We start from the raw sequence: 27,513 nt of genomic DNA, 5'->3' as shown, positions 1-27,513 counted from the left end.
AGGTGTTTTCGCTCAATAAACACACACAACGCCCGGTTGGGAATCGAAACCGCGATCCTACAACCGCGAGTTCGCTGCCCTAACCACTGGGCCATTGCGCCTCCACCGTTTTTGCTGTTGATGTAATTGGTCGTATTTATTGGCAGCATTGTAGTTATGTACGTTACAAGAGTTAATGGTACAAAATGAAAACACAAATGGTGATGATGGTGCTGTCTCTATGTGGTTTTATGCTTAGTCTTTGTGCATGCACTTGGGTTCACATCGCACAGAATACGATCGAAATAACTTGTCCCGAAGAACACTGGGCAGATACATGAGAATTGTCGAACGCACGTTGGTAACCCAGTATGGTACATAACGAACTTTCGGATTTGAAGAAGTGACAGCATGTACCATCAAATCGACAACCTCCTTCACATTTTCACGTGCCCGCTTCATCTGGGAGTTGATAACTGTCATGAATTCTTTGAAGTACTCCTCGCCGTAAACCTCTTTGATGTCCGTAGGAGTGCTGGCCCATCGTCTCTCAGTGTCGCTACTCACATTGGTCGCAATTGGTGTTCTACAAAAACAAGAAAATAACATCACTGATATATACAGACATTCATGCATACATATTTATATATATATATACATGTTTGGGCGTCTTTTGGAGGGTCGTTCCGTCAATAAAGCATACGCCCTGATACAGAACTTTCTCCTAGAGCCAATCAAAGAACCTAATAAAATCACAGGCAAGATTGTTGCAACAACAACAACAATTTCAAATTTGGCTCAAGGCCAGCAAGTTCAATGGGTGGTGGGAAGTCTATTACACCAACTCCAATACTCAAAAGGAGTAAAGTCGGAGGCAATGCTGATAAGCATTTTGCCCGGTGTGCTAACGATTGTGACAGCTCACGGCCTTAACAACAACAACAGCAGCAGCAGCAGTAGCAGCAACAGTAGCAGCAACAACAACAATGCATTCTTTACTGGCCACACGAAATAAATACTTAGGGCAATACAAAGATAAAAATGCCACTTCCAGTGTACTAAAACGTCTGCTTCAAAAGATGTTTTCGGTTCAAGAATCTTGCAAAACAAATACAAAAAATTACGTTCGTGTGTGTGTATGTGTGTGTGTATGTGTGTGTGTGTGTGTGTGTGTGTGTGTGTTAGTGGGACTGAACGGAAGAAAGACTATTCAAGGCCAAAGATAGAATAGAAAATATTTCTTTTCAAGGTCAGTTAGTACATGTCGAAAGCAATGGTTTCCTGATAAAGGAAAAATTACTGCCTCCATTGTTCATTCGACATATGTACACATATAACACACACACGTGTGCGCACGACGCACGCGTACACGACAAGGAACTTTGTAATTAATCTCTATGCGGTATTTTTACTAATAATGCTAACAGATGCTAATATAAATTATGAATTATATATTTACTTATTTATTGCCCACAAGGGGCTAAACATAGAGGGGACAAACAAGGACAGACAAAGAGATTAAGTCGATTACATTGACACCAGTGCGTAACTGGTACTTATTTAATCGACCCCGAAAGGATGAAAGGCAAAGTCGACCTCGGCAGAATTTGAACTCAGAACGTAGCGGCAGACGAAATACTTATTTCTTTACTACCCACAAGGGGCTAAACACAGAGAGGACAAACAACGACAGACAAACGGATTAAGTCGATTATATCGACTCCAGTGCGTAACTGGTACTTATTTAATCGACACCGAAAGGATGAAAAGCAAAGTCGACGTCGGCGGAATTTGAACTCAGACCGTAACGGCAGACGAAATACCTATTTCTTTATTACCCACAAGGGGCTAAACACAGAGGGACGAACAAGGACAGACAAACAGATTAAGTCGATTACATCGACCCCAGTGCGTAACTAGTACTTAATTTATCGACCCCGAAAGGATGAAAGGAAAAGTCGACCTCGGCGAAATTTGAACCCAGAACGTAACGGTAGACGAAATACCGCTAAGCATTTCGCCCGGCGTGCTAACGCTTCTGCCAGCTCACTGCCCTTTATGAATTATATATTTCATACATTGGGTTAGTCTGAGCGGGACGTGTTGCGTTTTATACAAATAGACTTAAATACTACATAACACTCTTCGATTATCATGAGAGAGGAGTTTTAAGGAGGGCTTGAATCTTTTGTTCACGTGTAAGGTAGATGATTAAATTTATTTGTGTGTGTGTGTGTGTGACTAGTTGGTCTTTGAGTATATGTCTACTATTGGGCAACCAGATGTCATCCAGAGTTACAATATAATTTTCACTGGATCTACGTCAGGAAATTCGCAGTGTTTGTTGAGTTTATAACTGATGAAGGAAACGGAAGATGGATTTAGCTACGAATCAATCTTCCATTTACTTCGTGAATTTATATATATATATATATATATATATATATATATATATATATATATATATAAGGAAGAGCAAAGTTCGTTAATGATTCGAAGTTTTTAGTTTGCTCGCCGTCATATATCACACGTCACTGTCAATCTTTTCCTAGTAAAAAAAAATGTTACTCGTCCAGGAAAAATATTTCGTAATCCCTCAGATTAATATTAAACTGGTTTTCTCTAAATATGATTTTCACGCAAACATTGATATGCACACACACACACGCACACACACACACACACACAGACACACACACACACACACACACACACACACACACAGTAAATAAAAAAACGAAGAACAGACACAAGAAAAAAAACAACAACGTGAGGACGTGGTACATGCAAAGTATTAGCAGACGCTCGGGGAAGGAATGAAAGGTAGTTTTACGTTTCGAACAATGTTCTTCTTCAGAAACAGGAGACAGAGGAATGTTCCAATAGAAAAGGAAGACGGAGGAAAAAAATCGCCAAAGGTATGGTATTCAATACTTTAGAGAACATACGCGTGTTTCATCAAAATGCCGTAATAATCATATAAGAGTTGTAGAAACGTTATGAAATCTGGCACTTAACCTCATCAGTTTACTGTAACAAATGCAATAACATGTCAAAAGCATACATACACGCATACATACACATATGCATACATCTATACATACATACACAAACACGCGTGTATATATACACGCACACACACACACTACTGTGTGTATACGAAACAGAGAGAGCGAGAGCGAGAGCAAGACGGGAGGGAAAGAGAGAGAGATAGAAGAAAAGAAAACGTAATATGTGTATATTTACTTGTAAAGTCCAGGTTCAACAGTAATAACTTTGATTCCAAACTTGCTCATCTCTTGCCGGAGGCCGTCAGAAAACGCAATGCAAGCTACTTTTGACATGGAGTATGCAGAGAATGCCGGGATTGTATATCGACCTGCATGTGAAAAAAAAAAAAATAGAGGAAGAAAATGAAAATTAATGTGTTTATAGATAATGAAATTTATTTATGATAAATCAAAATTAACTACACAGTATTGATGTTTATATCAAATATTATGAACTTCAATATTGTGTATACCTATTTCGTTACTACCCACAAGGGGTTAAACAGAGAAGACAAACAAGGACAGACAAACAGATTAAGTCGATTACATCGACCCCAGTGCTTAACTGGTACTTAATTTATCGACTCCGAAAGGATGAAAGGCAAAGTCGACCTCGGCGGAATTTGAACTCAGAACGTAACGGCAGACGAAATACGGCTACGCATTTCGCCCGGCGTGCTAACGTTTCTACCAGCTCGCCGCCCTATACTGCGTATATTGCGTATACCATCAGTTATTTCTGAGATTTTGGCACTTTCAGATGAGGTACTCTATTAAAGAAAGATTATTTAACCATTTAGCATTCAAGCAGGTTATATGTGCCTCAAAGAGTTTGCATGTTTTATGTTCAAATCGGCCAGATTTGGCCTCTCATACCTATCCTACAGTGCTATCCTAAGGGGTGTAACCAGCCCACTTATGGGAATCCAGTGCAACATGAAATAGGAAAGAAAGCAGCATCTGCGTGAATACAAATGTGAGCATTGGGATACAGATGGAACATTGACCTTGAGGAAATAAGACGAAAAACGGGGTGAAAAGAACGACTGGTAACTACGGGAGAGACTCAGGAAACGGAAATTTAAAGGATTTTGACGTTTTAAGCAAACTTTTCTTCGGAGAACAGAGTGAGAGAAAAGAATATTAAAGAAAAGAAAGAAAAATGACAAAGGAAAAACTGAAGGTGGAAAGATAGTTTTCAGGAAGTCACGTTGGAAATATGCACACAAGAGCAATAAGGGAGATAACTATATGCCTAATTTGTATGATTGTCTGTGCACGCTATTTAAGGCGGCGAGCTGGCAGAAACGTTAGCACACCGGGCGAAATGCTTAGCGGCATTTCGTCTGTCGTTACGTTTTGAGTTCAAATTCCGCCGAGGTCAACTTTGCCTTTCATCCTTTCATAGTCGATAAATAAAGTACCAGTTTCGCACTGGAGTCGATGTAATCGACTTAATCCCTTTGTCTGTCCTTGTTTGTCCTCTCTATGTTTAGCCCCTTGTGGGCAATAAAGAAATATATTTAAGCTAAAGTGAGAGTGTGTGTGTGTGTGTGGATGTGTGTGTTTGTATGTGTGCTCAAGTTTCTTAATGTGATCATTGTGTGAATGTCTATATTGCTTACGTATATTGTGTGGATATGTGTTATGTGACACCGACTGGCGGAACACTGACTGCTTTGAAAGAGATGAGTTTTATATGGAAAATATGTGCATGGTATTGTTATGACGGTATTCTGGGAAGTATATGTGTCTGCATGTTATTGTATGATTTTTATAGTTGTTTTTACGTATTGGATAGTGAACAGAGCTATTCGTTTGGTGAAGTCACAGGTTTTTCGATTGAATTATTTTCCTCAATACATACTGGGAAACATTTAAATACACTTGGAATTAAAAGAAGAAATATTTATGTCAGCAAGATATCTTACTATATACAAATGATTGCGTCTCAGGTGCAACAGAAAATAGGATTGCGCAACGTAGCTAGCATTCCTAAAGTGATATTATCAACGTGAAATCAAAACTACATTATTTCAGCCTGTTTCGTCACACTCTGTGTTACGCTGAATCTCCCCGAAAACTATGTTAATGGTCCACGTGTCTGTGGAGTGCTCAGCCACTTGCACGTTAATTTAACGAGCAGGCTGTTCTGTTGATCGGATCAACTTGAACCGTCGTCTTCGTAACCGACGGAGTGCCACGTTGTTTGAACTTCAAGAAAGTAGACGATTTTACTGTACAACTATACTCTCTCATAGCATAATAATATCGGGAATCAACAAAATTCCCTATACTCTCAAACAGAATACTAGTTTTAAATTTTGGTAAATGACCAGCAATATAGGTTGTAAGTCGATTACTCATTTTATCGATACCAAGAAGATGAAAGGCTAAGTCGGCCTCGGGGGAATTTGAACGCAGAACGTAAAGACGGACGAAATACGGCTGAGTAATTTTCCCGTCGGGCTAACGATTCTGCTAGCTCACTGATAAAACATTACACCAACAAAACATTACTCTTTAATCACTATTTTTTGCCCACCCCTAAGAAAAATTAAAAATCGTGCTGTTTCCAAGGATACTTAAACATTCTTGAATAAGTATTAAGAGTTTTAAATAACATTAAATCATTCAGGTAACAGTAAACCGGTCTTGCAGGAAGTTTTACAATACCATGCATCTATTGGTAACAACTTTTCTTTCAAACATGAGGATTAAAAAAAAAAATAGAAGAACGATCGTATTCTACATTTTTCAATGAATTCATATTTATTTTCACAATTTCTTAGAATGCATTTATACTCTTTTTTTTTTAGAATAATAATTTGCTGAAATCCATATATCATCAACATTTCGATACTTTAACGTCTTGAAAAATGACTTACGTATTGCTAAAGTGATTTGTTTGTATTGTGCTTTCTCTATGCTGTGAGGCAAGAGTCTGTTACTCAGCATTTCTACTTTGTTCCTTTTCGCTTGCGGAATCTACATTTAGGTGCAGGCCTGGCTGTGTGGTAAGAAGCTTGCTTCCCATCGTTCAGGGTTCAATCCCATCGCGACGTACCTTCGGTATGCGTCTTCTACTATAGACTCGAAAGCCTTGTGAGTGGATCTGGTAGACGGGAACTGAATGAAGCCCATGTATGTATGTATGCATGTATGTATGTATGTATGTATGTATGTATGTATGCATGTATGTATGTATGTATGTATGTATGTATGTATGTATGTATGTATGTATGTATGTATGTATGCGTGTGTCTGTGTTTGTATCACCACCATCGCTTGATAACCGATGTTGGTATGTTTACGTCTCCGTAACTTAGCGGTTAGGCAAAACAGACCGATAAAGTAAGCACTAGGCTTACAGAGAATAAGTCCTGAGGTCGATTCGTTCGACTATAGGTGGTGCCCCAGCACGGCCTCAGTCAAATGAATGAAACCAGTAAAAGAATAAATTCTTCAGACAGAGAATCAAATAATATTCTTTGGTTCTCAGGTCTGAAGAATTTCAAAGAATATTTTTTGATTCTCAGTCAGAAGGATTCCTAACAGGAAGTTTCTGATATGTTTATCTTACACATACAATATTGGGATTCCTATTTGAAAATGAATCAAGTGTAGTCGTGAATAACTGATACCAAAAAATGTTTCCAACTTCTTGTTTTGCTATATCATAACTCTGCAAATAATTATTATCATGACCCAGGTATATCTGTAACCTCAGTTTACGGCTTTTTAGCTGAGATAGTATGTTAAATTCCGTTCGTTTGCCCGATTTCTGTTGGTCCCTTGCCTATTTTCAGTGAGACTGGTAGTTGGGTTGGGGCTCTTTACATTCAATCAAGCTTGAGAGAGAGAGAGAGAGAGAGAGAAAGAGAGAGAGAGAAAGAGAGAGAGAGAAAGAGAGAGAGAGAGAGAGAAGAGTAGCTTTTGTAATATATATATATATATATATTAGAGAGAGAAGAGTAACTTGTGTAATATATATATATATATATATATTATATATATATATATATATATATTAGAGGCAGAGAGAGAGAGAGAAGAGTGACTTAGCGGTTGTAGTAACCGACTAAGGGATAAAATATCCGTATATATTATCAGTATCCGATTAGAAACGGCTGTTAGCTTTGTTATGTCTTGCATTGTATCAATAAACAAGCTTTAAAATGCGGTTCAATCGATGTTCAGGTTAATCTATATTTTTTTCATTTCCTAATTATGTATATATACATATATATACGACGGGTTTCTTTCAGTTTCCGTTTACCAAATCCACTCAGATTTGCTCGGCCCTGAGCTATACTAAAAGACAGTTGCCCAATGTTCCGAGCAGTAGCACATGCCTGGGAAACAATTCCTAGCTACTCAGGCACATCTGTGCTAATATATAACTTTTACTTCCATAAGTGTTTCTTAGAATGTGGAGTATGAAACACCCACGTTTGAAACAATACCGAAATTGTGTTTACATAAGAAAAGAACTAGTTTCGAGGTTCCTTTGTGTTCGTAGCTGTGGTTGTGCAACCGAGTAGTTTTAGCACATAGGTGTATGTTTTCATTCTCCTATTCGAAATTTATCTCTGATTGAAAAAAAAAAAATCAAGTAAATGGGCGGACTTTAAAATAATATTCTGCGCCCATTATTCGGAAAGAAGCCTAAATTTTGACATTGACTGGAAAAAAAAAATGTGTTTAGATGTAAATAATCACGTTTTCCATTTCTCTGAAAACGATAATACATACACACATACACACACTCTCTCACACACACAAATACATACATACATACATACTTGCATACATACATACATACATACATACATACATACATACATACATACATACATACACACATATACATATACATGCACATACACACACACACATAAATGGACAGGTAGATAGATGTAGATAAATATAGATATGTACAGCAATCCTTCACCATATCGCAGTTCACTTATCTCAGTTTATTATTTTAAGCATACGCTGATTCCTCCGTGGTGTTGTTTTGCATTTATAATAAAATAAATAGAAACAAATTATAAAAATGATAATAATAATAATAATAATAATAATAATAATATATATATATATATATATATATATCAATGAAGGTGAAAAATTGATATTAATTTAATAATACCATTAATTTAACACTGAGTGGCTTAGCACAAAAAACTAGGGAGAAAATACAAATTTATACATAAATTATTAGAGAGTTACCACTATGTGGATAGCTCTAGTGCTAAAAATAGCTCCGATAGTATAGCCACAGAAACGATGTTTCCAACTAGAAATAACATTACATTTAACGGAAGGAAAATGAAATATAACGAATAATTAATTATATATATATATATATATAGTGCAGTACTGTTTCTACTTCGCGGATTTTCACCTATCGCGGGGGTTTTAGGACGTAACACCCACGATAGTCGAGGGACTAAATTGTTTCTATATAAAGTTGACATAAAAGCAGTGATATATAATATATAGACATATATAACTTTTAATATATCTGCACATTATTCGTTTTTTGGAACGCTTAATCTCGAAGCATGTATAAACTACAAATTAACAGCGTGTAAATATTGAGTAGAAAGGTCGAAGGGAATCGAATCTACGCCTTCTGTAAGCATGGCAGGCATTGTAATATTGAACTCAAGCAATCCCGTGAAGTCAGCAAGATATCTTACTAGGAACTGTATCCTAATCAGCGAGAATACATATATAGCCATTTTTATGTCCTATTTAAACCGGCGACAATACATATATTAAGCCATCTTATGTCCTATTTATCTCGGTATTGATTCAAACGTGGGTGTTTCACCCTCCACATTCTAAGACACACTTGTGGAAGTGAAAGATATATTGCGGTATTCGTCCGGAGGCAATATGTCTAATAGATGTTTTATGTTTAAAAACACAATATACGTACGTTCCTACGTACATAGGAAACTTGTCATCACCGATTTACAGGAAAACTGAATAAAAATTCACTGATATTGCAAACAGCCGCCCGGCGGGGTAAAAATTCGTTATAGGCAACAAAAACTGTATTAGATCAAAACAGTAGTCTGTGTATCAAACTTAATGTAAATAGATCATGAAAGGTAAATTAACTGCAGTATTCGTGCGGACATAACATCCATCTCCATAAAGTTTATTGTATCTGCACGAATACTGAAGTATTTCTTTTTCACTATGTATTTATATAAAAAACAACAACACATAGATGGCTATTTATAATTTAACATTGCTTCTGTTATCCATAAAGGACACATGCACGTGTGTGTGTAAAGGCTTGTGGCCTAGTAGTTAGTGCGTTTCACAAACGATGCGAAGCGCATTGTGACCACCGGTGCATAACAACCTCTGACAGTCTGGTCGATACCGTGATATATATATTATATATATATATATATATATAATATATATATATATATATATATATATATTATATATATATATATATATATATATATATATATATATATATAGATATATATATATATATATAGAGAGAGAGAGAGAGATGCCATGACAGATCGTTAGCCACTACACACATTTTTTTCTCTCTCCTTGTTTCTCTCCTTGTTTTTTTTGTGTCCCTCTCTGTAGAAGAGCGTAGGCTCGAAACGTAAAATACTTTTTCTATTCCTGAGCGTTATACTAATACATCTGTTTGTTTTGTACACCACTTGTCTTCGTCTTTTGTTTTTTTCGTAAACTCTCCCTATATATATATATATATATATATATATATGTGTGTGTATGTATGTATGTATGTATGTATGTATGTATGTATGTATGTATATATATACACACACAGATAAGCTCATGTTTCTACGCTCGTATATATGTTTGTGAGAGAGCTGGCATGTGAGTTTGGTATAAGCATGTTTTAATTTCACACCTATGAATATACCTATTTAAATGCATAATTTTAGAGCGATGTAATGAAAGGGCCAGAGGTACAAATAGAAATAGGATAGCAGAATGATGGGAGGAGTTCAGTGAAAAACAAATAAGAAAATCAAATGATATGTACCCGCTAAACTTGCAACATTAATAACACGTCCTTTGATATTTCGAAGAAGGGGTAGGAATGCCTTTGTTACCCTTACAACACCAATCACGTTTACATCCATAATTTTCTTGAACAGTGGTACACTTGTCCATTCTATTTCTCCAAATGATGCGATTCCAGCATTGTTAATCAACGCCCATAATTCTGAAAATGAACAAACAAAAAAATTAGCAATTACCTGTAGCAACGTCTTACCATCAATTAACGGATATATGAAACTACCTTTAATACATTCTAAGCAAGGATGTTTGTTAAATCCCCCCCCTCCAGGTTTACCAATAACAGTAATCAGATAAACACTGCAGGCCAAATTGTGTTTTATGTCTTGCTAGAATACGAAAACATCCAGTTCATTAAAATGGTACACAAAAGAATATTCGTTGATTTCTTACATAAGTAAGGGCAAGAGAAATGAAATAGCGTTCTTCATGTGTTCTTCAAGAGTAATTGAAGAGAATTCATCGCAAGCAGGGTACTGAAATCAATGTTGTTGCTAGAATGAGTGCCGTCCGAGCAGCCCTTGAGTGTGCACCTCCACTCTGAGCCAATGCTGCCTATACAGTCTTATGCAGCAGATTCAAAAGTGCAGCCCCATGAAAGTATCACCACCACCACCCCCTGCCGAATCCTGGTGGAGCTTTAGGTGTTATCGCTCAATAAACACTCACAACGCCCGGTCTGGGAATCGAAACCGCGATCTTATGACCGCGAGTCCGCTGCCCTAACCACTGGGCCATTGCGCCTCCACCATTCGGAGGTAATCAACAACAAAAACAAATCAATCATAAAAATTTCAAAAACAACAATAGAACATACGGGTGAAAAACGCTCGATCTTACCTCTGTCACCAAGCGTAGATTTAACATATTCCATTGCTTTTTCCACCTGATCATCGCACGTTACATCAAGTTGGATAACGTGCATGCGGTCTGATTCCATATCTCGAAGTTCCTTGGCGCCATCTTGTTGGGAAAACAAACATGCTGCGTAAACCGTGTATCCTTTACTGTGTAATCGTTGGGCTAAACTGTGACCGAATCCGCTGTCACAACCTGGTCATAGAAAAAAACAAAATATTAGATGTAAATCATGTTTAAACTGTAAAACAAGTCAATAAAGCCATAAATATTAGCGTGTAGAATATTGAGTTAAAAATCCTTTTGGATAGGAAAAAAAATCGAATACTGCCCGTAGGTATCGAACTCAAATCTGCTGTAAACATACATAGCAGACGTTCAAACAATTATACTAAAGAAACACTTTGAACGTTCTGCCTCCATTTTGAAGCTTTGTTCTTTAAAGTAGGAATTCTAAGCCGGTTCAAGCTTCTACACATATAAAGCAAGTTATTGTTTTAACCGTGAAGCTCGAGGTCGATAAAACCATAAAATAATAATATATAGAATTCGAAATTTTCATGGCCTTGGTTCATGGGTATCTATCTATCATATATAGCTTCTGCTATGTCTTTAGGAGTACCATCATAACTTACTGAAACCCTCCAGCAAAGTACTTAGAAAATATTTGAACAATTTAAGACAATCGTTATTTCTCGGTAATAGCGTCGTTCCTGGTCTCCTTTATATATCGTCTTCTGAATATATCAACAACTGTTATAGACTGTTTGGCAAAATATACAACTATCTTTAGTTCAACAGCGGCTGACAAGGTGAATAATCATCAAGATATCCTGCGAAGTACCTAGTGGGATATGTTCCATACTTTTCATTTTATACTATATTGGAGGTTCATCTATCCAATTTGTTTAATTAAGATACGCTTAAATCTATAACACCGACTACCTGTTGGGTGTTTGTGTACTCATAATGAATGAACAACTTCCTTCAATGAACTAAAATGTTACTGCATAGGTTCGAGCACGACTTCCTAATGGCATCTGTTTAAGTGTTCCAACATTTTATATTCCTCACCTCGAGGACTTCGAGGGTAGTTTTTACTACATTTCTCAGTTATTATTTTTCATTAATATATAAAACGATCGCTTCTTTCGCTTGAGTTTCTTTGTCCTATCTATGTATCAGACAATCGTGATGTAAACAACGGCTATATATCATATATTGTGTGGAGGCGCAATGGCTCGGTGGTTAGGGTAGCGGACTCGCGGTCATAGGATCGCGGATTCGATTCCCACTGGGCATTGTGAGTTTTGTTGAGCGAAAACACTTAAGTTCCATATACATATATATATATACTATTATATATATATATATATATGTATATATATATATATATATATATATAGTATATGTATATATGTATATATATATATAGATATATATATATATATATATATATATAGATAATATAATATATAGGTATATATATATGTATATATGTATATATATATATATAGGATATATATATATATATATATGTATAATATATATGTATATATATATATATATATATATATGTATATATATATATATATATATATATGTATATATATATATATATATATATGTATATATATATATATATATATATATATATATATATATATATAGTATATATATATATATATATATATATATATATGTACATACTATAGATAGATACATATAAATAAAGCCCCACGAGGTTCTGGCGGGGGGTTGGAGGTGAACCCTGCTGTATTCTTTCACCACAACTTTCTCTCACTTTTTCTTCCTGTTTCTGTTGTACATGTATTTCAAAATGCCAGCCTCGTCACACTCTGTGTCACGCTGAATCTCCCCCGAGAACTAAGGATAGACGTGTCTGTGGAGTGCTCAACCACTTGCACGTCAATTTCACGAGCGGGCTGTTCGTTGATCAGATCAACTGGAACCCTCGTCGTCGTAACCGACGGAGTGCCGTTGTTATCATATATTGTATGGATACAGTAGTAATTTGCCTTCAGTTCAAATGCGGTTGATGAGGTGGGTGGTAATTGACACTTTTGGTTAGCATGTGAGAAAAGTTGTGATAAACATCTCATATTTCTTGTTTGTTTAATTCACGTGAAGTCATAGATGCACTGACTATACATCGAAACGTCCAATCTGACAGACTCAGTTCCCGTCAGGCTAAACTGAAATTGCACCGCTTAGTCTTATATGCATCTACATATTACACACATACATACATAATTACATGCATATATATATATATATATAATATATAGGTAACAGTAAAATTAAATACAGACATGGACAAAACATGAAACACCACAGACGACACACAGAACCAAGGACGGTACATTCGAAGCCCTCATCATCATTCAAGAACCGATCATCTTAGGCAATTTCGGCTGATTAATCTTGAGATTGCTCCGATATGGCCAGCCATTATATATATATATACATAATTACATGCATATATATATATATATACATAATTACATGCATATATATATATATATATATATATATATATATATATATATTTTTCGTTTCTTTTCTTTTCTCCAAGTTTATATATATATATATAATATATATATATATATAATGTGACCGCGTGTGTACCGCTGGCGATTTTTTTCCCTCCGTCCTTTTCCTGTGTTTCTGACGAAGAGCTCCGCTCGAAACGTAAAACCCTTCTCTTCTTCCCTTCCTTCCTGAGCGTCCAATAATACTATATTTGTTCCACGTCCTCGCGTTGTTGTGTTTTCTCTTTGTGTTTTCATGTTTGGATTAACTTTATATATATATATATATATATATATATATATATATATATATATATATATATATATATATATATATATATTGATTAAATCTCAGGTCGTGTTATTGTTTAGAATCTATTCATGTCTGTAGATCTTTGTAAGCAGGTGTGAGTATTTGGGTGTGTCCACTTCAGGTCATGCGACTCTATAAAATTGTTTTTATCATAGCTGAACATAAAAAAAAAAATCGAAACATTAATGTATATAGATAGCTAGCTAGATAAATAGATAGATAGATAGACAGAGAGACAGCTTGGTAGGTAGAGAGAGAGTATAACGATAGAGTTCAAATCCCAGCTGTGTCCTCATGAAGCACATCTGCGAATTACTGTTCTCCTAAGTAAATTTGTAGATATATTTATTAAAATGATCGCCATTAATCTCATCATCATTATTTAATGCCCAATGTTCCATCCTGGAATTTTGGACGCTTTCACAGGATCCAATGTGTCCAAGGACTTCATCGCGCTCCAGTGTCTGCTTCGGCACGCCCTTCCTAACGCAACCACTTTACAGTGTGCACCATGAGGGTTTTTTTTTTTAGGACATCATCACTAGTAAAGTTATTATGCAGCTCCTCAGACTACAAAACCAGAAAAGAAGAGCCTTTGTGTTTTTAGATGAAGATTAAGATATGTAGAGAGAGGGGCGGATCAGGGCAGGTACTTGTAGGAGAACCCCATGGCTAATCACATTTAGGAGAGCGTGAGAAATGAACCCGTAGCAGCCGCAGCTGTGAAGAATTAAATTATGGTGATGAGGAACAGATTCGTTTGTTTACGTCCCTCGCAACTCAGCGAATTAGCAATAGGGGACCAAACTTTAAAATAAATACTGGAATCGACTTCTTCGACTAGGGTGGGGCCCCAGCATGGCCTCAGTCCAATGAAACCAGGGAAAAGAAACAAGTTAAATAAACATAAAAGTCAAACAATAAAAGAACGGCGAGACACAGAAATGGAGCAACCGAATCTCTGTCACATTGGAATACACGTGCACTGTCACACATACGTGTACATACACGTATATAGGGCGGCGAGCTGGCAGAATCGTTAGCACGTCGGGCGAAATGCTTAGCGGTATTTCGTCTGCCGTTACGTTGTGAGTTCAAATTCCGCCGAGGTCAACTTTGCCTTTCATCCTTTCGGGGTCGATAAATTAAGTACCAGTTACGCACTGGGGATCGATGTAATCGACTTATTCCCTTTGTCTGTCCTCTCCGTGTTTAGCCCCTTGTGGGTAGTAAAGAAATAGGTATTTCGTCTGCCGCTACGTTCTGAGTTCAAATTCCGCCGAGGTCAACTTTGCCTTTCATCCTTTCGGGGTTGATTAAATAAGTACCAGTTACGCACTGGGGTCGATATAATCGACTTAATTCGTTTTTCTGTCCTTGTTTGTCCCCTCTGTGTTTAGCCTCTTGTGGGTAGTAAAGAAATAGGTACATACACGTATATTCATGCACACATACGCACACACACACACATACACATACGGCCATACCCAACACACGTAAGACGGAAAAGAGAAAAAAAATAATATATAGACAGAACGATGTAGGGAGGTGGAGGAGAAGTGGAGAATCTGTTGTTACATGCAAATAATGATTCTAGTAGATATCCCGCTGAACGTCCGACACGATAAAGCAAGGCCGCAACATGATAAAGCAAATCCTCTTATCTGTAAGGAATGCGGGTGGAGTATAAACAAAGCCCATGTCATACTTAGCCATCCAGATACCTTGGTTGTTATGATGATAATTGCATAAGACGACGGTCAATCAACCAGAGTGAGGTTGGCCTGTATAAAACGATAAACTTGTAGGACTGGAGTGTCGGTTTTAAATAGTCTTTTTTCTTTGCGTCATGTCTGACATATTGGCAACCTCGGAGGATGTGAGATAAGAAATTTACTGGTTTTCCTTACGAAGAGTCCACAGGCGTAGCTGTGTCATAATAAGTTTTCTTCCCAACCACATGGTTCCGGGTTCAGTCCTACTGTGTGTTACCTTGGGTAAGTGTCTTCTTCGATAACCTAAGGACGACCGAAGCGCCTTGTGAGCAGACGGAAACAGAAAGAAGCCCGTTGCATATATACTTTATTAATAAAGCAAATTCACGTTCGTTGGATATTTTAATACACACACACACACACACACACACACACACCACACACACACACACACACACACACACCCATATAATATATATATATATATATATATATATATATCTATATAGATATATATATAATACACACACATATATTTATATTTAGTGTGTGTGGTGTGTTTGGGTCTGTTTGTCCCCTATTACACTGCTTAACAACCGGTGTTGATTTGGTTGCGTCGCCGTAACTTAGCAGTTCTTTGAAAGAGACTGAATAAGTACCCAGCTTCAATGCTGTGCCTCAGCATGGCCGCAGTCTAATGACGGAAACAAGTAAAAGATGAAGTTATCATCCTGATTATTATAATTATTAAAGAATGTATAAATGAGTTTAGTAGTAGTAGTAGTAGTAGTGGTAGTAGTAGTGGTAGTAGTAGTAGTGGTTGTTGTTTCGTCTGTGCCCAGTTCTAATCGCATAAACCTCTATACAAAGTTTTCCAACCATGACCATCCAGTATATTTTTTCTCCCTGAGATATGTAATAATACTTTTGAATACATTATTTGTTATATGTATTAAATTCCTCTTTTAATAATGGAAGGATATGATGTGTGAGGGATTCGGTTGCTATTTCTAGTAAGACAATTGGCCATACAGTCACATTCATTGACCCCGAAGATACTATTTTCGATGCTGTAGTACTAATTGTCCAGCCCCAGATAAAACTTTCTCGAACAGACTTATGATTAAATGTGTTCAAGCCTTGACAATCTCGTCATTCTCTCGGGCATTGTCTATATAGGACTACATTATCCAATGTGCCATTCCTATTTTATAACGGTAGGATATGTGTTTAAGAGAAATATGATTTCTGGAAACAGAACAAAATGTCTGCGCTGAGTTGGAATTGAACTCATGACCTGAGTCCATGGCCTACGCAATAATTATCTATTTGGTCATCTCACTATTGTGATAAATGCATTATCATTCTGCAGTTTAGTTTTCCTTTCTCTAAAGATTAATAGATTAAAATAAAGAAATACATAAAATAAAGAAATAAATCTAATAGATTAACTCTGTGACGTCAACATTGCCATGCGATTAGATATGACAAAAATACAAAAACAAAACAAAACAGAGACAAGAAATAAACCTATATATATATATATATATATATATATATATATGGGTACGTGTGTGTGAGATCCGTAGAATTGGAACGAAGCTACAAGTGTAATTAGCTCACGCTGTAGTTTCGTTGGCCATCAAATGTTTTCGTAGGTAGAGCACATAAAATTTTGGATAGAAAAAAAAGTAGAAGATTGCTCGTGGGAGACGCACAATTTTTGTGAACGTGAGAAATATGCTGCCATTATACTAAAATACCACTTTGAACTTATTTCATCTATTTTAGAAGACTTGGTCTTACCAGCGAAAGTTGTATGTTGTTTAAAATCATAAGTCCAAGACATGAAATAAACCTCTTTGTACCAATGGAACTGGAAGTAAATAGTTTATACTAGCCTTGAAGCCACCCTTCTGGCGGCATTCACGCTAGATCCTGCGGAGGACATCTATAAGGCCTTTGGCCCCACTATCGGGCCGCTTGGCGGCCCTCTGTACTTGTGTGATGAAACTTATTTCTACAAATGCATAAAACACTGATGCTGATCATAGTTTAATCGATAAGCCTAGGAACGAGGTAAATACAGTGAAAATAGTGGTGTCATTGCTCCGATTTGGTCGCCAATGTCATTTATTTAGTTTAAAATGCAGTAAAAAGCGGGTGGGTTAAACCCCATTTACTCCATGCTATTATTTATAAATTTATCCAAGGCGGCGAACTGGCAGAAGCGTTAGCGCGCCGGGCGAAATGCTTAGCAGTATTTCGTCTGCCGCAACGTTCTGAGTTCAAATTCCGCCGAGATGACTTTGCTTTTCGTCATTTCGGGGTCGATAAATTAAGTACCTGTGAAACACTGCGATCAATGTAATCGACTGTTTCCTCTCCCACCAAATTTCAGACCTTGTGCTTTAAGTAGAAAGGATTATTTATAGATTTATCTACTTTGAGTCTGACTATCAGAAAACGATATACATATGGACAGACACACATATGAGTGTGTGTATGTGTATAACATACATACATACATACATACATATACATACACACACACACACACACACATATGTCCGCCCTTACATTTTGAGTTCTAATTCCACCAAGGTTGACTTTGCCTTTCATCCTTTCAGGGTGGATAAAATAAGTACCAGTTAAACACTGGGGTCGATATAATCGACTTAACCTTCCCACGAAATTGCTGGTCTTATGTTAAAATTTGAAACCAATACGTATATCTGAATACATACATGCGCACACACACATATATCAAAATGTCTTCGAATCAAAGATTTGTCTGTCTATACTCACACATATCTATTAATACACACGTACATTTGTGTGTTTGTATGTATTTGAATATGTGTTTTGCCTTCCCCCTTTGTTCCCAATATTTTCCCTATTAATTAGCGTACCAATTATATTCTGTTATCGATCTGACCGTTGACCGTCTTCTCAAGCACTTAAATCTGCGTCGACACATTTACCTTCTAACCCGACTTCTCGCCTCCTTCTTCCCCTTAGTCTCACTCCATTAATTCTAATTTATCTTTCAAAGTTGATTAACACTTTTCTCCGACGAAGTGTTTAACTCGAACCTTCATATATATATATATATATATATATATATATATATATATATATATATATATATATATATGTATAGTGATTTTCGTCCAGTTTACCTTGATGAAGTTCTTTTCCAAACATTTCCATAATATGAATCTTTAGTTTTTGTTTGAATAGAACAATTGTAAGGATTATATTTATTTTTTTATATTATGATCACAATATAATAATATTATGCAAACAAATTAACATATTTCAGTTTAAACTCCCCATTTTCCTTTTATTGTTGTATGTACACACACACACACACGCACATACAAATATCTATCATTTACGAGAAGTTGAAGTAATAGACTATGCTTGTCATGTACCAATTTGTAGCTTTGTATAACTATAATACGCATTTAGTAGCGTATGTTTTGCATCACGATTACTAAATGTCTCCAAGAGCAAATCGTACATATGTTAACAGAAATAAATTTATAACGGAAGCGTTTTGTTTTTGGTCGCTTCATTCAGTTCGTATCTGCCAAGTTAGTTTTGCTGAAAACAACATTCCTGATTTATATATTATGGTTAAAGGCGAAAACCTTTGCCACTTAAAACCATGCATAATTTTACAATTGAAAAGCGGTTATAAATAAATAAATTTTAGAATGCATCGCAGGGTTTACAACTTTCAACATCCTCTTCCGTTTTAGGATATATTACAAGCTCTTCGACATCCTCTTCCGTTTCTGTAAGTGGTAATCTCAAAGGTAAGAGATATTTTACTTTCGTAAAGGTAAACAACTTCATAAAATCTAAAAGTGCATCTAACGAGATTTCTATTATTTTGGGAATGGGTCTGTCTTTCACAAATATCCTCCAGCACAAAAAGGCTCTAAGACAATAAACAGAAGAACCAGCCTTATTACCTGTCGCCTTATCTCCAAATTTAATTTCTATTCCCGAAATCGAATCGTCTGTAAAATCAAATAAATCGTACCAAAATAGCTACAGTTTTTTTCTTCTCTCCCTCCTGAGTTTGTATCTTCTCTTTCTGGTACATTCTTTCTGAATTTGAACTTATCTTGCTCGTGAATATATTTCAAAGCCAATAAAACACGTGTAACGCTATACCCTTCCGTCCCAAATGGTTTTCATTAGAAACAAATCTTTCTCAGCACTGGTATTTCTTAAATGTTTTTTTCAAATTTATCATTTCCCGTTTTATCTTTTCTTTTACAAGTTATCAGACTGCAGCCATACTGGGGCACCGCCTTGGGAAATCTTAGTCGAATGAATCGACGCAATATTTATTTTTTAAAGCCTGGTACCTATTCTATCAGTCTCTTAGTTACGGGGACATAAAACACACCAGCACCGGTTGTCAAGCACACACACTTGGTTCATTTATATTTTTATTCCCTTCCTTTATACATATGTCTTGATTGCTCCTCTCGTTACGCAACACAATTTTGCCCTTTTTTTTTCATGTATCGAAGAACGACCCCTAATGAATTCTTCGCACCGGTGAATGCGCATGGAATTCCCCATTGCCGCCCTCCATGTACTTTTTATGTTAACAAGACACCAACCATTAGGTGCAGGCATGGCTGAGTGGTTAAGAAATTCGCTTTGTAACCACGTGGTTTCGAGTTCAACCCCACAGCGCGACATCTTGAGCAAGTATCTCTAGCTACAGCCTCAAATCGACCCATGTTTGACCCATGAATTTGGGAGACTTTACAACCTCATTTTCTCTCTAATCGAATAGATCCGTAACCAAGGGCGATCCAGCTGTGACCAAGCCACCTCATGCTCCTGGGACTGCATTTTTAGATGTTGAATGTTTACCCTTTTTGTTACGGTAGAGTGTAGAATGTTAGAATTTGTCGCTATTTCTAGCAAATCGAAAAACCTCCCATGCTTGCATGATTTAGAACTAATTTTCATCTGGTAGCAAAAGTTAAATTGAATTCGACTGGATTTGATCCTAAGACTCTCACTGCTGCAGCTAAAGGACTAATATTCGTGAAAAGGTTAATATTGTAATATAGGCGTAGGAGTGGCTGTGTGGTAAGTAACTTGCTTACGACCCACATGGTTCCGGGTTCAGTCCCACTGCGTGGCACCTTGGGCGAGTGTCTTCTACTATAGCCTTGTGAGTGGATTAGGTGGGCGGAAACTGAAAGAATCCCGTCGTATATATGTATATATATATATATATATATATATATATATATATATATATATATATATGTATGTATGTATGTATGTGTGTGTGAGCGTGTGTGCCTGTGTTTGTCCCCCCAACATCGCTTGACAACCGATGGTGGTGTGTTTACGTCCCTGTAACTTAGCGGTTCGGCAAAAGACCGATAGAATAACTACTAGGCTTACAAAGAATAAGTCCTGGGGTCAATTTGCTCGACTAAAGGCGGTGCTCCAGCATGGCCGCAGTCAAATGACTGAAACAAATAAAAAAGTAAAAGAGTATAAGGTTAGGAAGAGGGGATGTAGGGGGTGCAAGTGCAACCGCTAACATTCTTAGGAGGCGTTGGGGAGCAATGGAAAACGCTTTTAACATTCCGGTTTGGACCTATGATTGCACCTCACTAAGCAAATTTCGTTCCTGCATTTACGTACTGTAAGCTTTATATGAACCCTGGACTTTGGAATTATCGATTTTTAGGTTAATAGGACAGTCTGATAAGTAACGAAACGTTAAGGTAGCGTTTCCATAGCAACTATACACCAACAGCATAAACTGATAAGGAACCTCTACATAGTCACTCGAAGTGCTTGAAATAACAGCTAAATCTCCCATCATATCACCACACGCTATTGTGGGAAAAGAGACGTGGCATAATATTCTTCTCGATAAACTGTTTATTAAAATACGGTATGGTCACGACTGGAGTGCTTTCAATCACAGGTCTGCTCAATCAAGAACGGTGTAGAATTCAGTGACTCTCAACCGGGGTCCCATATGACCACTGTGGGTTCATTTAAGATTTTGCTGTTAAAATTTACCTACAATAAATTAGTTGTTTACATTATTTACATTTGACGGGTAATTGTCTTCATCTTGTTTGTTGTTAACACAATGTTTCGGCTGATATACCCTCCAGCCTTCATCAGGTGTCTTAGGGAAATTTCGAACCTGGGTTCTCATTCCTTTGGTATTTTTCGATGTTGTTGTTGTTATTGTGAGTGTGTGTGTGTGTGTGTGTGTGTGTGTGTGAGTGTGTGCGTGTGTGTATGTACACACGCAGATAGACACGCACACACATGTTACAAAGAGTCTCTGTGGACGAAATAAAGAAAAAGGGAATTTTGTTCGTGATGTGTGGAAAAAGGGAGATGTGTCTCCTGCCAAACCGTTTCTTGGTTTGTAGATCGCTCCTTTGTGAAAATATTGCCGACTTCCTTCCCCAATTAATAACATAGATTATTTGTCTTTCTATAACGCTACTGCTGTGATGGACAGCCTTATTAGCATATCTGTAAGTTTTGACAGTTTGTCATTAATTAAACAACATATGTTATGCACAACACAGCGTAAATCAGACGAACAAATTTAAATATTATAAAGATTCACTGTGGGTTAAATAAGAACACATTCTTTCTATAACAGAGTTGGGGGAGTCTCCTAACGGACATTTTCCCGTTTTGTTGACCGCTCCTCAGAGGAGATGTACCCGGTTATACCTTATGCAAGTATACACACACAAAATTATGAGTTAGTAGTTAGTCTTAGGGATAAATGTATCCGTATGCACTACTGGTGCGTTACCTAACTAAAGTCATGATGTAAGGTTAACAGTAGTTGGTAGTTTAAGAGTAAACCGTGGTTTAATATATTCAGATAAGATAAGAGAAGAAATGAAGTAACATGTTACAATTAGAAGTTGATCGTTAGTATTGAATGATAATGGTTTAAATATGGTTAAGATAACGTTTACACCTGCTTCAGCTTGTTATTTTTTAGATAAACTTGCGTATATCTCGTTCCATGCAACAAACCTCATCAGAATGATTTGAACTTTACCAGAGAAATATTGACTGGGAGATCGAAGGTTGACAGAAGAAAAAAAAGGAAAAAATATTTCTCAGGTTAAGCTCAAATCATTCTGATGATGTTTGTTACATGGAACGAGATAAACGCAAGTTTACCTCAAAAATAACAAACTGAAACAGCTGTAAATGTTATCTTAACCATAATTAAACTATGATCATTCAATACTAATGATCACCATCTAATTGTTAAATGTTACTTCACTTCTTTTCTTATCTTATCTGTATGTATATATATATATATGCGTGGCACCTTGGGCAAGTGTCTTCTACTATAGCCTCGGGCCGACCAAATCTTGTGAGTGGATTTGGTAGACGGAAACTGAAAGAGGCCCGTCGTATATATGTATATATATATATATGCGTGTATGTGTTTGTGTGTCTGTGTTTGTCCCCCTAGCATTGCTTGACAACCGATGCTGGTGTGTTTGTGTCCCCGTTACTTAGCGGTTCGGCAAAAGAGACCGATAGAATAAGTACTGGGCTTACAAAAGAATAAGTCCCGGGATCGAGTTGCTCGATTAAAGGCGGTGCTCCAGCATGGCCGCAGTCAAATGACTGAAACAAGTAAAAGAGTAAAAGAGTAAGGGCAAAAGAAAAAGATTTCTAATGCCAAATATGCCGAAAATAGACACATCGTCAATAACCAAAGGTATTTTTTAATATGCTGGCCATTGATAGAATGTTTTTCGAAAAATTTTATCCTATATTAGATGTAAATTTTATATATATATATATATATATATATATATATATATATATATATATATATATATATATAGGATCATTACTCGTAATTGGGGATGACTTGGTATTACTATACGCCTTACCTACGCTAATTGTTTTTAGGTAACCTATGTAGCTGCGAAAAAATTCAGATATTCACTTGCTAGTACAGTCCTTGACCCAGAAGAACATGTAGGTTGTCACAGCTGGTAGCAGAGATATTTTTGTTTTATCAATTCTGAAGTAATAGAAGGTCAATTTGATCTATGTGTGATCTCAGATTAGAGCAAAAAGAACTGGAGAAGGCATTGCACCGTATTCTGTTCGACACACCAAACGAGAAGCTTCCGCACAATTTCCGTCTTTTGAATTCCAACCCCAAGTTGTTGGTCAGCTCGAGGCTATGTTGCTTGTCTAATGAGTAATGAGAAACGAAAGGTGGAGGATGTGTGACAGTATAATCAAAATATTCATTTTGAATTTGACATGTCGCACGAAAAAAAGAAAGAGTTATTGTAAAGACGCAAATAAAATGAAAATGTCCTCGTTACAAAACGTTAGCGATTTAGCTTGAAGTAAAAGGACTGGTTTAAAGGGAAAATTGAAAGCGGGTCATAATCAATGGTTTCTAACTATTATGCTCTCCACTTTTGTTGTGATAAAAACGATTTTTGTTCTCATGAGTGTAATACATTTTTATTTGTGTGTGAAAGTTGTAGTCGACTAAAAAGTGTTCGGGCTACAATTGGTGCAAATTTTATCAACCGTGGGGGAATAAAGGTCATGTCAGTCTGCATAAAAGTTGCACTTAGAACCTAAAGAGCAGAGTAAATACTGCAAAGTTTTTTTTCCTTTTTCATTTTTCTTTCTTTTTTTTTCCAACTGATTGTACATTCAGATATTATGAATCAGAAATCGAACTCGGGCTGCGATTTAACTACTGTCCTAACCACTAGAAATTCACTGTTGGATATAGCGAACCGTGTGGGTAAGAAATTGACTTGACGACATCGTGGTTCCGAACCTTTCGGTAAGTGTCTTCGACAGTAAGGTCGGATGTGCAATTATCTGTGACTGGTGGACTGACACTGTATGAAAGACTGTCCTATACTTACCCCACCCCTCACCAACAAAAAAAAAAACACTCAACAAACTACGTGGAAGTTACGTGTTTGTATTAATACTTTGATTAAGATTAGCGTTACCGAAAGTTGCATAAATTGACTGATTTTTATAAATAATAGGGCTCCTTCTAATAAGCTATTGAGGGCCAGTCCGTAACATGAAAGCTCGGTCGATGCTGACAAATGAGAAAAAACTCTTTATCGCAATGGGTAGAAATGATCATTCTTTTATTTTTTATTTTTATTTCCGTTAGGAAGTTCAGCGGAACTAAATATATAATCTACATACATACATACAACATACATACATACATACATACATATATATATATATATATATATATATTATATATATATATATATATATATATATATTGACACAAACACATATATAGATAGATATAAACACACACACGCATATACACATATACATTTATATATATATATATATATATATATATATATATATATATATATATATCATGGACTCTCATCGTTAGACGACGTATGAGGTTTCGGCAATTTGTTGCCGAACAATCAAACATATGATTTGTTTATAGTGATCAAATGTTTGTATAGACATAAGCTCACTCCCTCCATCAAATCGACATTGATCGGGACCTTTTTCCGAAAGCTGGTGCTACAGAATTTGCAGAAGCGGAAAAGGCGTTAAAAGGCATCACTTCGCAAGAGTTCCAGCAGTGCTTCGAACAGTGGAAAACGCGTTTGGGTCGACGCATTGCTTCAAACGGAGAATGATTTGAAGGCAATAAAAGTATAAACATGTAAAACTAAATGAATAAAATAATATTGCAGCATTTCAGTTTCTTTTGGGTAACCCCATGTACTTTTACCCTTCAGAGTTTTGGGCCTCAGAGATAAGAAACATCTGTTACAGTACACGTTGTATACATGCTTATGTATTCTCTCTCTCACTACACACACACACGTATATATTTAGGGTGGCCCCAAAATCACATTTTTTTTTTTACAATTAATTGCTTTCAATTGTCAAGAAAAAAATGGTGGCCATTTGAAGAGAGTAATTTTCTAAATAAATTAAACATGTTTCGTAAGAAGTATATTTATTGTTTATAGAAGAACAAATGCGAATGTTTAATAAACATATTGTTATATCTTGAAATGCTCTAGTAACATTTGGGCCAGTCTGTATTTATGAGATTTCCCACCACATTCCACTTGCTCACAGCAGATGAGGAGTTATCTCGCGGAGATGGGGCCTGGATGGGACTCTGCTCGTCTGGTCGCCCGGGAGGACCCGGAAATATACCGACAAATGAAGAATGCATCAACACGCTGCAATGTTGCAAACCCCGCACCTGAGCTGGTTTGCATGTATATTTGTGTGTGTGTGTATTTGTGCATGTATATATGCATATATTTGTGTGTATGTGTGTATGCCTACTCAATCTTGCTTCAGACACGGTTTATTTCGCGTATTGAGTTCTACACCAGATGTTTCCACTGCATAAAATATATATTTAGTATATTTTACTAGTCTTACATAATGATATATGGCTACACATATATAGAAACACACACACACACACACACACACACAATACAGACATGCATACAAACACACATACCCAGGCACGCAACAGATGGACACCAAAACAACGAACAAGGTCAAGAGGCCGATCAAAGACGAGATGGCGTGATGATCTCAGCTGCTATCTCGGGCCTATAAGATCGCGACTGGCCGGAGTCCAGGAAGAGATTTCTTCTTCAGGAGCGATGAAGCCTTTGCTAAGGTTGAGGCATAAACCGTGCAGAGCACGGCAAGCAAATATACTCCGATTACAAAGAACATCGGGCAGGTTGTGACTTTTAGATCGAATCCCGTAAATTATAATGAGCATAAATGCGACCCCACCCGTTTATTAAAGTTCTTTAACCCCTAATCTTTCTGACAAAGAAGGGAATGATAATGGTAAAAATTATGGATATATAATCCAATCAACGTCTAAATTATTACTTAGAATAGCTCTGGGTTCTGTTAGAAAAAATGACCACATATAGGCATAGGTGTGACTGTGTGATAAGAAGTTTTCTTTCCAACCCCAAGGCTATAGGTTCAATCCCGCCATATGACATTTTAAGCAAGCGTCTTTTACTGTAGCTTCAGGTCAGCCAAAGGGTGATTCAAAAGTCGCCATACAAAGGAACAACTTATCTTTCTGTAAGAAACAGTTTATGAGAACAGTTTCTTTTTTTTATTTAACAGGTTCTATATGGTTACCATTGTTTCGAATACACATTGCAATACGTTTACCCCACTCATTGTGAACTCGTAATAGCATATCTGGTGATACGGGAGCAAATTAGTTGGTGGTACGCTCTTTCAAATAATTTGTCTTTTATCTTTCCGCGATACACCATTCCTTTCAAATGCCCCCAAAGATAGAAATCAAGAGGAGTAAGATCAGGGGATCTAGGGGATCTTATAAACTGTTTCTTACAAAAATAAATTTTTCCTATGTATGGAGACTTTTGAATCACCTTCTAGATCAATAGAATAAGTACCAAGCTTTTTAAAAATAGGTACTGGGGTCAATTTGCTCGATTATAGTTCTTGAAGGCAGTGCTCAAGCATGGTCGCAGTCTAACGACTGCAAGAAGTAAAAGATAAAAGATATCTAATGTGAATAGTGGATCAAACTCTATTAAACTGTTTGGCAATAGTAAATGTTGAGTGAAAGTAGGTTAAATATGTCTGTTGGCAAACATGCTGAGTGCATATTAATTTTTATATCGTCTGATTTGTACCAGTTGTTTATTGCTGACTGATAAAAATAAAACATTTTATGAGAAAATGCTATTTATGATTTTACCTGTGTAAACTTTCGATCAAATAATCCATTCTCTCTCTCCCCCTTCCTTTCCTAGCTCCCTGTCCCATAAAATCACATTTACAGCCAGTACCTAACGTGATCATTCAATCTT

General features: G+C 36.6%; 1 protein-coding gene across 1 annotated transcript in view; it reads right to left on the bottom strand.

Annotated features, from left to right (window-relative positions):
* Nucleotides 1–210: 210 nt before the first annotated feature.
* The window catches only part of LOC115230277 (D-beta-hydroxybutyrate dehydrogenase, mitochondrial), a 29,467-nt gene continuing 2,164 nt past the window's right edge, over nt 211–27,513 (bottom strand). The window contains exons 3-6 of the mRNA XM_029800481.2: nt 10,971–11,186; nt 10,093–10,275; nt 3,226–3,358; nt 211–565 (exon numbers count right to left, since the gene is read on the bottom strand). Of these exons, the coding sequence (XP_029656341.2) occupies nt 235–565; nt 3,226–3,358; nt 10,093–10,275; nt 10,971–11,186 (863 nt within the window). The 3' untranslated portion in view covers nt 211–234. The remainder of the gene's footprint in view (nt 566–3,225; nt 3,359–10,092; nt 10,276–10,970; nt 11,187–27,513) is intronic.

Source organism: Octopus sinensis, unplaced genomic scaffold (assembly GCF_006345805.1).
Source record: "Octopus sinensis unplaced genomic scaffold, ASM634580v1 Contig15172, whole genome shotgun sequence".
NCBI lineage: Eukaryota > Metazoa > Mollusca > Cephalopoda > Octopoda > Octopodidae > Octopus > Octopus sinensis.
The sequence above is the reverse complement of the archived record's forward strand: the minus strand, read 5'-3'. Positions and strand labels throughout refer to the sequence as shown.